This window comes from Lepisosteus platostomus, chromosome 18 (genome assembly GCF_059453375.1).
Source record: "Lepisosteus platostomus isolate fLepPlt1 chromosome 18, fLepPlt1.hap1, whole genome shotgun sequence".
Classification (NCBI taxonomy): Eukaryota; Metazoa; Chordata; class Actinopteri; order Semionotiformes; family Lepisosteidae; genus Lepisosteus; species Lepisosteus platostomus.
In genome coordinates, this window is record NC_142628.1 from 14,424,954 (window position 1) to 14,439,432 (window position 14,479).

At 43.1% G+C, this 14,479-nt stretch overlaps 1 protein-coding gene across 7 annotated transcripts in view; it reads left to right on the forward strand.

Moving 5' to 3' along the window:
• Positions 1–3,713, forward strand: part of bdnf (brain derived neurotrophic factor) — a 35,096-nt gene extending 31,383 nt beyond the window's left edge. For all 7 annotated transcript variants that reach the window (XM_088611318.1, XM_088611316.1, XM_088611312.1 and 4 more), the window contains exon 2: positions 1,161–3,713. In XM_088611318.1, the coding sequence (XP_088467444.1) occupies positions 1,182–1,934 (753 nt within the window). In that variant the 5' untranslated portion in view covers positions 1,161–1,181 and the 3' untranslated portion in view covers positions 1,935–3,713. The remainder of the gene's footprint in view (positions 1–1,160) is intronic.
• The last annotated feature ends 10,766 nt before the right edge of the window (positions 3,714–14,479 follow it).

The window sequence follows — 14,479 nt, forward strand, 5'->3', positions numbered from 1 at the left end:
GGAACCAAACTGGTTTTAGTGACTGGGGTGTGTTCACAACATAACGGTCCTATTTCCTGTGTGATAATGAGAGGCAGTTCAGTGAAGCAGACTTTGAGGAAGGTAAGAGGGAGGAGACAATACCTCTACAGAATACAGATCTGAGTCACGGCAGATGTCTAAGGCGTTGTGCTCTGCTGTAATGTGAACTCCTGTTTTCCTTTTTAGCCGACGTAAACAATTGCCAGTGGTGTCACAGACAATCCGAAAGTCAAAAGTCAATTGAAGGTTGTTTGACAGCACAGAAGCTGCTTGGAGATGCTGACTCCCAGCAGCAAGCAGGGGTTCTTCAGCACGCGGAGAGCCGGTGGGCGATTTACCCTGGAGCAAAAATATTTTCCTAAACCTCTACAGCATAATTTGACCAATTTGGGTGTTATATATTTGGCATCTTACCCTCGTCGTGGCCCACGAGATAGAACTGACAGGAACGTGGAGCTGCTCACCTGCAGATGTGTATTCCTCCTTTTGGTAAAAAGCGGGGGCAGAGAATGTACCCTAAGCCCTGTAATCTCGGCACGGCACTGCGATTTCTGAGAAAAACAGAAAGCCTCAAACGTCACTTTACCTTTGCGGTCCTGGACTGGGCCGGTAGAATGAACAAACGAGAGGAGCCTGTCCGACATCCAATAGATGTGTATCCGTTCGAAACCGACTTTTTGGCTCGAAGGCTGATTCTCGGAATTCAGAGCCGCGTCCCCTTTCTCCGCCTGGAGGGACACGTCTGAACCTTGGGGCGCAGGGTGCGTCGGTCCCGGTGCAGGGCAGAAAAGAGTAAAGAACAGGAAAGCTATGGGGAGTGGGGGGTATTTTTTGGAGGCTTTAACCTGACTCGCCGAACTCGGTTTTTGTTGTGTTCAGCCTGTTGGTGGCCTACTTTCAGAGGCAGGCAGGCAGGGGAGGAGCGTGTTCTCTGGACGGGCGCCGCAGTCCTCTATTGACGCCTCGGGTGTTGACGCATTTAGCTTCCTGCAGGTGACATCAGTGCTGGAGGAGCCTTAGAGGGGCAGGCCGGTCTTGCGCTGCGCCCCGACTGGGAGAGCTGTGCTCCCCAGAGAACTAACGGCCTTCTTTTCTCCTTTTCTCCCCACCTCTCCCCCCCCCCCCCCGTCCCTCTGCAGTTCCACCAGGTGAGAAGAGTGATGACCATCCTGTTCCTTACTATGGTAATTTCGTACTTCAGTTGCATGAGAGCTGCCCCCATGAAAGAAGCAGCCGGGATCCGCAGCCACTTCGGCGTGGGTTACCCGGGCGCGGCGCGAGGCCACGGGACTCCGGAGAGCGGGGGCGGGGCGCCGCGGGGGCTGCCGTCCCTGGCGGACACGTTCGAGCAGGTGATCGAGGAGCTGCTGGAGGGCGAGGGGGAGCCGCGGGGGGCTGGGGCCGCCCAGGGGGACGAGCCCCGAGACGCGGACCTGTACACGTCGCGGGTGATGATCAGCAACCAAGTGCCTTTGGAGCCCCCTCTGCTCTTTCTCCTGGAGGAGTACAAAAACTACCTGGACGCGGCGAACATGTCCATGCGGGTGAGACGGCACTCCGACCCGGCGCGGAGGGGGGAGCTGAGTGTGTGTGACAGTATTAGCCAGTGGGTGACGGCCGTGGAAAAGAAGACCGCAGTGGACATGTCTGGGCAGACCGTCACAGTGCTAGAGAAGGTGCCGGTGTCCAATGGCCAACTCAAGCAATACTTTTATGAGACCAAATGCAACCCCAAGGGGTACACCAACGAGGCTTGTAGAGGGATAGACAAACGCCACTACAACTCTCAGTGTCGGACAACCCAGTCATTTGTCCGGGCATTCACCATGGATAACAAGAAAAAAAAAGCCTGGCGCTTTATAAGAATAGACACTTCGTGTGTATGTACGCTCACCATTAAGAGGGGGAGATAGTGAATTAAATGTTGTATAGATTTTATTGAGAGTAAAAAAAAAAAACAGAGAGAAAATATCTATTTGTATATATACATAACAGGGTAAATTATTCCGTCAAATGAAAAAATTTTATGGACTGCATGTAAAAAAAAAAGATGAAGTTTATACAGTAAAGTGGTAATACAGTCTATTTATTGAACATAAACATGACCTTCGGAGACGAAAAAAGTTAAAATTAAAAAAAAAAAATCAATCAGTCATTTGCGCACAATCTGAAATTAACTCTGTATGACATTCCTCGAAACATTGTGGTCTGTTTACGTTGCCAAGAATTTGGGGTGAAAAAAAAAGAGGAAAAAAAATGAGGGAAGAGTTAAAAAAAAATCTAAAAATACTGCATGCTGCTTCAATTGTGAATTGAGAAAACTGTCCACTTTGGAAACAAAAAGGATATAAATTCCGACCAAAACATTCCGTTTACATTTTTAACAGTAAGTGGTCTTTCTTCCTGATAGTACTTTATCTGTTTACTGCTTTAAACTTCTCAGAGGCAGTGTTGGAATTACTAATGTCAAGGTGCTGTTGTCAAAGCTTTGCTGTTTATTTTTTTAATCCCACAGGTTTAAAAAAAAAAAAGATATGAAAATATAAAGATTATTCATTGACATTTGTTCTGGATTAATATAATTCATTTTGTATGTTGTGACGTTGTTTGCAATATTAAATTGGAATATTTGAAGAAATAAAATGATTATAGGCAACTGAACGCAAAAACCACTGAAACTGACCTTTGAACTCTCCCTGGGCATCCTGGGTTTGTCTGTACCAGCAGAATTGGGCTTTGTCCTCTCTTTTAAAGAAGGTTACAGGCCGTAGGAAGCCATTCAGCCTACTGATCTTGGCATTTACACAAACAAGCTCCAAGTTAAGGGGCTTTGGGAACATATATTATTGTTAGTTGGAGCAGGCCCAGTTCCCCAGGAGACCATAGTAGACTGGTCACCCACTTCCTAAAGCATACAGTCATGAAGTGTCTTGAAAATTGACAACATCTTCTTTTTTAATTTCTGCATCTTTTAGGACAAATCTTCAGGAAGTTGCTGAAGAGCACAGTACTGTATCAAAAGATTACGCGGCCACTTCCCTAAACCAGCTTTTCCCCTCCAAATCCCCCCCCCCGCAGTCCCTGCCCCCTGCTTACTTCTGATTGCCCCCAAGTTTTCACATCTTTCTCAGGATCTCACTCACAACGCCTTACATGTATTACTTTGCAGACTCCAGTACAGAACTACTGAATGAAATGGATACTCCGACGATGTCATTTATTTAATATAAGCCAGGGGCGTGCACCATTCCACACCTTATTTCATATGCAAGAGCTGAAAAAAAAAAAAGAGAGAAATCCACATGTGTGCATATGTCTTACATACCACGGGACAGGCTCGACCACATTCCTGATAGGAGTTTGCAATATCCCTTTGGACACGTGTTCTGGAATAGAGGGCCGCATGGTTATCAAAGATCATAGTCTGAGCTCGGATTGTGGGATGGATATTGACTTTCCATTGGGATATCTCTATTTTTGTACCTCAGGCCCTTCATGGGTCCATATCTCTGTTCCGTAATGGTGGTAAAACATAGATATAGCTGTAGAAATGCAGGCTTCTGTTCACACAACTACTTCACTTCAGAATGTTTATGCACCTTGAAGAAATTGCTGTCTAAATATATATATATAATGTTGGATGAGCTCATGGCTGTTTGTGTTTTTAAATAAAAGTATTTTGGAGAGAAGAACTTCTGTGCACGGAGGGTCCACTTTTACACACTTTCCAATTTTGGGGGCGAGTGAGCTTTTGGGAAGTGCTAGTTTTACTAAAAAAAAACTCCACTCCTCTTTGCTTTCAAAATTAAATTCAGCACTCCATTTTCGTTCCTGCTAACACATGGCTTGCTGAGCAGGCTGATTTCAGTCCATTGAAGGCCAACGTTAAATCCAAACCTTACCCATTTGCCAGACACTGTTTACAGACCCCATGGAAACACACAGGCTACAGCTGATGTGCAAGTTCAGGTTTTTCTTCAAACCTTGCCAAATCCTAAATTAGTGCAGCAGAATGGAATTCATTTGTAGAAATATGATTTCCTTAATATTATTTACGCATCATTTTATGCATACAAGGTGTTTTTCGCAGCCAAGCTTTCTTCAGTTACATTTTTCTATTTACACAGTTCTATCGGGAGTTTTTACCTTGTTTATTTAGGTACTAACCTTATAGCAATGCAAAATATGTGGATACATTTATTTTTAAAGTACATTTAGAGATTGTTGAGCTACACGAGTCAGTTTTGTCTTCTGGGGGTAGTCATCTGAAAAAAAGCTGAAAGATGGAGGAATTTTGAACCACTTTCCATAAAGCTGGAATCAAGAAATATCTCTCCGTCAAAAGTGTGACTTGTAGGGACAAATCTGTCATCCTGGAGTTCAGCTGCACATCTTTAAGACTGAGGATAATAATTTCTGTATGCACGTTACATCTGGGCCTAACATGGATGATACACTACATACAGCGTGGTTACAATTTTCAGTTACTCTACGTTTATATGTAGTTGTCCTTCAATTATTTAAAAATTAAGATAACACATTACCTGACACATCCAAGGTGAGCCATTCTTGTTCTGAACCAATATGGACTTTGATTGTAATAGTTCCCCATTTTCAAATGGTCGCACATTTCAGCCTGATTTTCAGCTGGAGGGCTTGGAGTAGCTACTCTCTCTCCCTTACAGAACAGGCGTCCGTCTGTGTAGCACAGCAAGCAAGATCACAGAAACAAATCTCACACTCGCCTTTAAAGTCCACGTCTCCTCCTGCCTGTAGCACAACACTGCCTGTGACATGATGAGACTATGCTTCCCTTTCATCAGGTGAGTGTCCAGCGATCCTGCCATTTCTTTGCAATAAGAGGTCACAACACTAAACACAGAGCAAACCCGCACTGGGGCAGCCTTGCTTTCCAAACCCGTAGACGCCGAAATAAAAGGCGTATTCTTTTCCCACAAAAGATTGTTTCATGAGGCAACGACACACAAGACTTAACCTTTCAACGTCAACTTGAGTCCAGAAGAATATGAAATAACAGGTTCGCTTATTTTGTCCCGTTTTCATTTTAAGTGCCTGTCAACATGCACAAAACCGCACTGCTGCTCATAATGAAATAATCTAGGCTTACGTTCAGGCGCACAGTAAGAGGAGCGGTGTATTGTGAAGTGCTAAATACAGAACTGGATACGTAAACCACAATGCAGTTGCTCCAAAAAAAAACCCCAGCTCTAAGCATTTGGAAACGCATCTGGAGGACAAGTTATTGTTTGCCTGAAGATGAAAAACCGGGGGGGGGGGTTGTTTTCTGGCTGTCTTATAGTACAGTTTACAGGATGTGTACCTTTCCAGCAACGGCCCATACTGATGTCTCAGACACGTTGCTTGTGGAAAGCTGGCAGGCGGGGGGGAGTGAGGGGGGAGGTGGAATTGCACCCTTCAGCGAGATTAACAGTGTAATATTTCAGCCAGGATGTGGTGTCAGGCTTTTCTGCATATTAAAAAGCTTTCATTCAGACTTGTCTCGATACCACCAGTGCCGGCTATAAATATCCCGGCGGCAGCTCCATACTGGTCTTGAATAAAAAAATGAATAATTGATCGCCGCGACCTCATTCGCTTCACTGTAGCAGGCAGCTTGGAAGAACAGCAAAGCCAGACAGTGTGGGAGAATGGCCAAGGCCAGTAAACACAATGGAATGACACAGGGCCAGCGTGTTGGGACAACAGATCTCTTTTTTCTATCTAATTGCAACATGAGGCACAGGAGCAGCCAAGCAATAAAAGGTCACAGAAGACAGAAGTTTCCACGACACCCCAGTAATCTCCCTTCATTTAAAGTTAAAGAGCCTGGCTCGCAGGGAATACTGTACCTGGCATGCGCTGGAGGCTTAGAAGAAGTGTTAGGAGGTTATTTTTGGTTATGTGTTTTCCCGATAGCGTCTAAGGGAAAAAAAAAGTATATTTACAATCTTGATCTCGTAGCCTGATCGGGACAGGTCTCGGATGCTCAGCAGGGCTGGGCCTGGTCAGTACAGGCATTGCACGGATTGGAGACCCCCTGGAAAGGCCAGGCTGCTGCTGTAAGTGGTGTTAGTCGACCAGTAGGAGGTGCTCTTCCCTCTGGACCAGAGTTTCTAAGCCAGTGCCCCTGTACAGTGACTCAGACCCACTCCTTCACAGCATGACCGATAGAAACAAAATAGGTGTAAGGAAAATATTTTGTAACGGTAGGAAAAACACAAACACAAAGTTGCATATACTTTAAGGACCATACAGTTAGAACCATATGTAGATTTTGCCAGTTTTGTATCTTCTTCCTCTCTCTTACTGCTTCAGCGTCTGCTCATTGCAGTAAGTGTATCAATATTATAGCCCTGATCATTTAAGTGTTTCACTTCTAAAGGTTTACAATGGTAAACCAACATACAAAATGGAGTCATGCAGAGTGGAGCCCAATTAATTCATTGCAAAAGCAATGATAAGCGTACTAAGCTGGGTAAATGGATTATATAGACAAAGTAAAACTATGGAAATACTTAACAGACTTTTTTCACAGCATTCTTCCTCTGTTATTCAGGACTATATGTAATTTAATAGACTTCAAATGCACATTGCTGAGCACCCACAATAAAGAAACACGACAGTGATAAACCACAGGTCTACCAGTTACAATGACGGAATTCTCAAAGTCATGACAAAGGAGCTGGAACATTATGAAAGAAGACATGATTTTAAATCTCTTTAGCTGCCATGTAGAAATATTCTACCATAGACAGGGACACATTTCAAGTGAGAACTGGCAAACGGCACAAACTTGTAGACAGCGCAATCGCATGTAATAGTTGGACACAAAGGTTAAGCAGAAACAACAGGAGGGGATCAGTCAACTGGGGTCAAAAGGTCAGTGACTGGAATTTCTGACTGGTATTTCTGGAATGTGAAATCAAGCCACATTATGAGATAAGAAAATGATAACTGATTCGAACCTGGGCTGCTTTCTTGAGCTGCAGTCTGAGCCATGAAAAAAAAATGTCTTGGGAGATTTGTGATTCCTCCTTGTTTTTTTTTTTTTAAATTTCACACCAAATCTTTTCGTCTTAATCAAGACTGGCTCTGTCAAGACATATACATAGAGTTCTGTGTTCACCTAGCACAACAGATAGCAATATACAGTATGTATCTTAGTGCAGCAGTTTGGTTGTTGTCAGTTTTGTTGCAATTAGCTTGGAACTCCTCGTCTTAAAAAAATGGCAAATTAAGGAACAACCTTGGGAAATGTGGACCTCTGCTCCTTATCAGCCTTCAGGAATGTCAAATGCAGATGAAGTTGTTTCCACGGTGACATATTTTACATCTCTTCAGGCTTCAAAAAGGAAAGCAGAAAGACAGGGGTTTTTAGGAAAAGTGAATTAAACCGCTGTAAACCAGGAAACACAGATGTGTATGTATAGACAATTTGTCCTGAATGCATATCACAAGTGAAAAGGACAAGCAACAAAGAGGGCGTTTGAAAATTCGTATGCAGCCTTGGCCAATTTCCCTCCTGGGGACATGTTTAAAGAAATAAATCCAAATATGGAACCACCAAGGCAGTTAATTCCCAAGACGTGGTAAGACTAAAACAAAGCTCACAGCTCGGTATCCATTTCTCGAGCTTTTCAAACATTTTACTGGGGTTGCCAGGCAACATCAGTTGGCCAGTGTCAACCGTTGGGGTGAGCTGAAAGCCTGTGTGCCTGTGAGGTAAAGGGAGAGTCTTGACAGACTAGAGTCAGGCGCGTGCGCGTTTTAACCCATCCCCGTATCCAGATGAAACACCTTTGAAATGGTTAGTCCACCAGCTGGGGGGGGGTGACTGTTACTGTAGCTTGTTGGCATCAGTGCCACCCTGTGCCTGTTCCCAGAGTTTCTCTACCTTCCGACTGCCTTTGCTCTCCTTACGTTCATGTTCAGTTTGTTTCTTTTTTTTCTAAGGCGCAACACTGGCAAGCGGCAGATGACTTTTTAATCGTGTTAAGTTTGCACAGACCAATTAGACCTCATGAGACCAAAAGACTGCTTTTCTGTGCACGATACATTTAATGCACAGACTCATTACAGTAGACTTTCGGTAGCTTAGATACTCCTTTCTCATACTCAAAGCCTTCCCAGAAAGGCGTTTGTCCTTCACTGTAGGAATAATAATAATTATAATAGAGTAGGTATTGATACCAATGTTTAATTTTCTTGTTTCTATCCTCCATTTCTCACTTGCCTCATTGGATCTGCTACCATTAAGAAAAACTAGTGTCCTTGGGATTCATCTGTCCCTCCAGTCCAGCCTAAATCAGTCACATTCTTTGGCACTAATTGGAGTTTTTAAGGGGACTTACTGCAAGGTGTGCACTTGAGCAAGACCGCGTCTCATCAACCCGACAATCTTCAGAATTTACACGGACAAATCACTTTGAGTGACTGCCTGTAACTTCCCACATGTTCCAGGGTTGGAGAAAAGAAAATTGATGGCAAATGCAAAAAAAGCACATAAAAAAACACATAAAAAGTTGGAAAGAAGAGGAGGCCGTACAGTCCAGGTGGCTCGGTTGGTGCTAGCAGCTAGTGGCCCCAAATTTCATCCAGCAGTTCGAAAGAAGATGGAATCAGCTACATCAGTAAAAACATCCATCCATCCATTTTCTAACCTTTTCATCCAGTTCAAGGTGACAGGGGAGCCAGAGCATATCGTGGCAAACAACAGGCAAAAGGCAGGATACCCCCTGGACAGGACGCCAGTCCTTTGCAGGGCAGACATCGACAGACATGCACACAGTCACACGAGGACCAATTTTCCCTGCAGCCAATGAACCTGTCTTTGGGAGGAACCCGGAGCACCTGGAGGGAACCCACACAAACACTGTGAGAACATGCAAACTCCACACAGATAGCACCCCAGGAATTGCACCCAGGCCCCCAACGCTACAAGGCAGCAATGCTGACCCCTACACCACTGTGCCTCCCAAGAAAACACATTCAAACACAATCATTCTGAGACAAATTAGAAGTGCATTAAGTATTGGAAGTAATAGCCCTTGTTCAATTTTATTGTCTGTCATTGTCTGTCCATCCATTCTCGGCCAGGGTGAGCCACAGCCCGGCCCAGCAGACAAGAGGCACAAGCTGGGATTCACCCAGGACAGAATGCCTGGCCATCACAGGGCGCGCACACTCATACACAAAAGGCGGGAGGACATTGGAGAACCCAGGTCAGAGTCAAACTCCAAACTCCCTGCCCACAGCGTGACTCTCAAATGTAGGATCTTTCTGAGTATTTTGTCTTGAGTATTTATCCCGAGTCCTTATATCCTGACCGTTTATTTTCTAGCTTAAATCAGAAAAAAACATAACACTGAGACTTGCAAAGGAACAAGGAGAGGTTACTTCCATGCTGAAAAGTGGAAAGAAGAAAAAACAGTTTTCCACCTGGGGAATCTTCTTCGGGAGTGCATTTTTAATAACATTAAGATGCATTACAGGATATCCTGTATACATATGAATTACCTTGTACTGTTTCACATCACTAGGAAGGGGAGCCATCTAAAGAGACTTCAGATTTGCCTATCTCAAGACAAGCAATTGGACTGAACTATTTTATCCATCTTAGGGCTGATCAGTGGTATAACTCGATCTTGATTTGTGCTATGTGACTCATAGGAATCACATTAAGGTGGATATTGACCACTTTCAACAGGGTGTTTAAAGAATGAAAAAGTCCCAACACTAAAAACATTTTAAAATGCGTTCAGTTGTCATATAGACAACATATTGACCTGTTCATATTGACTGTCTTTCAAGAATACCTTTCAGTTGCTGATCACCAAATACAGAGCCGTATTGACACAGAAATCCTTGTTTTATCTGCAGGTACAGCAGATCAATGACCTGGAAAGTGTACGTACATGAAAAATCAGACCCACTCTAAGGTGGTCCTCTCACAGTGTAAATATATTTAAAATCCAGTGTGCACAAATAGTGATTACAAGACAGTGGAAAAAATGTTAGTACAATTTAGACAGCACGTTGGCAAGATCCCTTGTTTTTTTTCCTTGGAAGACAATATGCAGAGCCTTTGGGTCCCAGGAAAAAGTGGTATTTTAGCATGTAACAGGACTGCTTGTTTATTAGACGAGCTTCAAGCCAAATGAGCCATTCTCCCAAGGTGTCTGTGACACTAGAACAACAGAAACAGCCCAGCACAATAATGGGTGATTCACTCGAAATTCCCCTTTTAAGCCACTTTGTGCCCTATCATTTTCGGTCAGAAGCAATATTGTAGCCTTTCTAGGAACACCAAGTCGTTGAACAAGAGCTGTATCCTAGATCACAGGGTTTTATTCCGGCTCAGCCCTGGGACCAGGACTGTACAACCCTCATCAACACTAAATAATCTCTGTCTTGTGGTAAATGCTGTATTCATCTCCAGTTACTCTCATGAGTCTTTCCATGATTTGTTCTTCTCATTACATATACATTAGTGAGGCATTATTTAAATACTCAATTTCCTGTTTTTTTAAAATGAAGATCTTACCAAAGGACGCAGAGTAAAAAGAGCTGTATGAGCCCAGTGAGTACAGCACTCTCTCTGTCCGTATAAATGTGAATCTCGATAATGAGCATTATCTAAGCAGTATTAAGCAGGTGAGCATGCAGCCAGGTCGAACTGAGTGATTGATTGTCAATTGAAACCGACCACATGATTTAATTTGACTTCAGCCCTTCTGATGTCATTAAAAAACAGAAAGAGAAAGAAGAGATAAGCTTGGCTATTGCTGCTTGCACAGACATGTTAGGATATTAATCATTGCTGTGGGACTTTGCATGTGAATGGTAAGAAAAATGGTGAATTCTGAAAGAAATGTTATTAGCGATGTCAAAGTGTTGGACATGAGCTCGTTTGAAAGCGTTTTTGTTTAGAGAGATGCTACACAAACTAACTGTTCTCAAGCGAAGTCTGGGAATATGTCCTAATTGCCATTAGTCTGTATCTAGTCTGTATAGGAAGTCTTGGAAATTTGACTGTGAACAACACGTGTTAAAAAGCCCCGAATAATACCGTCCTTTTTAGACCATCCTGTTCAATTTAAAAAGGAACATCTTTACCTCATCAGGCTGGTGGAAATGGACAAGCATGGCTAGATTTACCTTGGGCCTACACAGATCAGAGCTCCCCATCCTCATTCCCAGACTAAGTTTGATGATTAATGGAATGTGAAGCCGTGAGACCGCCCTCGCTGAAGACACAGTGTTCACAGCCCCTTATGAACGGACTACACCAGCTGACACCTGACACTCTTCATCCTGGGTGCATAAATCATCCGAAAATCCCAGAGAGAAAATCAGTGGGTTTGCATATAAAGGTCAGTAATAATCCTCATCGGGGGACGAGGGAACAACTCGCTCGGAGCTCATCGTGCTGACTGCACAGAGAGGGCCGGGGTGAGGTGTGGGGGTCGGCCTGAGAAAGGGAGGGAAGAGATCAATCGCTCTCCATCACACTGCAGTCTGGCAGGAAGGTGGGGGCCCTGTGAGACACGGACAGTGGGATCAGGGGCAGTGACAATTCTGTGAAACTGTAGAAGGCTGCAAGCATGCTACTGTTACGTCACTCACCGCCCTTAATCAACTCCTTCACATTCCAGTGCAGTTTCCAATTAACTAATCAGACAAGCCTTCTTCCACCTGCCTACTTAAACCAACCTGACACACCACTCCTTGCTCAGTAGTGGGTGTTACCCAGCTAAGGCTGTATTGTTTCCTGTTTCACAAGCATTCTAGGTCCCTGTCCCTGTCCCTGTCCCTGTCCCTGTCCCTGTCCCTGTCCCTGTCCCTGTCCCTGTCCCAACCTCCTGACCCGCATATTTGGATAAACTCCTGCTGCTACTTTTGAATTCAGAGGATTCTGCTTAGTGTCCTTCTTCTGCACCGTAGCAGCTGCCTGTTCTAGACATGTCCTGTGACACACCATGGTAAGAGCTGAGTAGAGGGCAGTGAAACACAAGAGTATCCTACTAACCAAGTCTAACAAATGCTGTGACTATGGTAAATCAGTTGATAGAACAAATGAATTGTTGTTTTCCAGTTCACAACCGCAGTTTCTCGTGGTGCAATCACAGGACCCAGGCTACCGGAGATGCAGAAAGGATCAGGCATTCTGTTGCTGGCAGTATAAAGAAGTAGTTTAGTGTATATTGTAAGGAAGCATTTCCATGTCTTTTCATCTGATTTTTTTTTGCAGGTAATGTTTAAGAGCATTTCATGCCTCAGTGCTGAGATATGCTTTTCTGAATGCACAATACAGAAGCACTGTAAGGACTGTATTTTTTTCTTCCCATTTCTCTATTTATCTAAGCTCATTTTTTGAGACATGGCTGCCAAGAAGGGCTATGCTTACACTGAACAATTTAACCTGATTCCTTTCTGCCTTGGTTTGTTTACAGCAGGTATTAACATTAAGGAAGGCAACCATTATTTAAGCATTGGCTTACTGGCTGAATTAGGTTGTTTGTCCTTGACTCTGAGAATTCAATGACGTGCATTAATCCGCAAGTGGTCTTATAGCAACAAATTCCTAGAACTATAACAACAAATTTGCTAGAACATGTGCCTTCACGCAGTGTCACCCTGTGAAGTCTACTGTTCCAGAATTTCTCTTTTAGGGTGGGATATTAACATTCAGCATTCAATGCAATAGCATGACCTCATTGGAATATTCTGTCAAATTTCGGTCACCGTGAAACAAAAAGATAATGCTACTCTGGAATCAAACTGAAGAAGACTGACAAGACACATTCCTGGGCTGAAAGAGATGTCCTGTATTAACAGGCTAAAAGAACTGGTTGTTTTTAGTTTTGAACAGAGGGGATTACAAGGGTTGGGATAAGTACAGTAGCTCTCCAATAATGGATGGATATTCATAAATAAGTTAACACAGAGTTCACAGAGTATCCAAAATACTTAACTGACACCGAGTTCTTCATTGGTGTCATTTTTACACATAACAGTTATTTCCTGCTTAATACACATAAATTACTCGAAAACAGGTATTGATTTTGCATTTCTGTATTTATATTTACAGAGTGTCATTTGTGTTTCTTCAATGCAAAGAGTTGCTGGATATTTCAACTAAATAATTGGCCTTAACAATTACCTTAGATTAATTAAGAGCTCTACATTTTAATTACGTTTATGTGAATGGAAGGTAATTAAAACCCACTTAAATATTTCAGTAGCACAAGCTGCAGTGTTTTGATTGCACTCCCAGACATTAGAGCTTTCCTTGATCTGCTGGCCTACAGTACGTGCCACGGTAAACTAGCCCAAAGAAAAAATGAATTGGCTATAAATTCTGAAAATAATAAGGTACAGATTCTTCAAATGGGAACATTCCTTGGAAATATTTCCACATTTGTCTTTCAGGGAGACACGATTTCTGCAACAGAATTTCAACATTCAGAATTCTAACCCCATGCCACTATCTGTCTTGGTTGTTGGCCCTGAAACTGATACATAGCGTCAGTTATTTATGACTAATGTTGACATTTCACTGACATTTTTATTGGATCTGACAAATGCAAAGATCACCCTGGAATTTCTCCTGCGGACTGGTGTACATGAGGGAAAATGTTAACAGATGTCACTTAAGTGACAAGTGTATCTACAGCTGTGACCAGCTTAAACTCAGTAATTAATGTGTTCCAGGTAAAATAAATAGTCCTTAATTCAGGTTAAGACAGAACGTGTGTTCTCTACAGTCAGTCCTCCTTATTTCCACATTGAAGAGATTTAAAATGAACTATACCCGAATCAAAATGCTGTTCCCTTTGGCTACATTCAGAAATGGCTTGGCCTTTTAGGGTAGTAGATGGTCATTTGTTGGTCATTTCATTTGTAGCTTTTGCTAAGCTCTTGTTATAGGTTAGAGGTTGGGCTTTGAAAAAAGCAAGGGTGTAGCCCTTCCCAGGGATGAAAAAGAGAACAGACTAGAGAAACAGCGCAGAATAGGATGAGCAAAAAAAGGCAGTGTTTTAGAAGTTCACTTGTTACTGTGCATGCCTGTTCTGTCTTTCGCTTTGGAGAGTGGGGAGTACCCATCTGTACAGTGGTTACTGCAGTAATCAGGGGGGACATACCTTGCTCCAGGGGTACAGTGGAAGAATCCTTTGTGGAATTTAACCCTGTGACCCGCTAGTCTGGGGTTCAGAATATTTAAACTACACAATCCTGCGTATTGATGAATTGTGCATAAAAACCTGTTTGAAAGTGATGGAATCAATGACATTAATTGTCAGTGTAACAGAAGGTATTAATTATTACTGATATGGAAGCTATGCTTCGGATAAAGGTATCCCATTTAACTTTTCGTTTTTTGGGGTATCAACATCCTACCTATTGGCATGATTGTCTTTTACTTTGCTCTTCACGT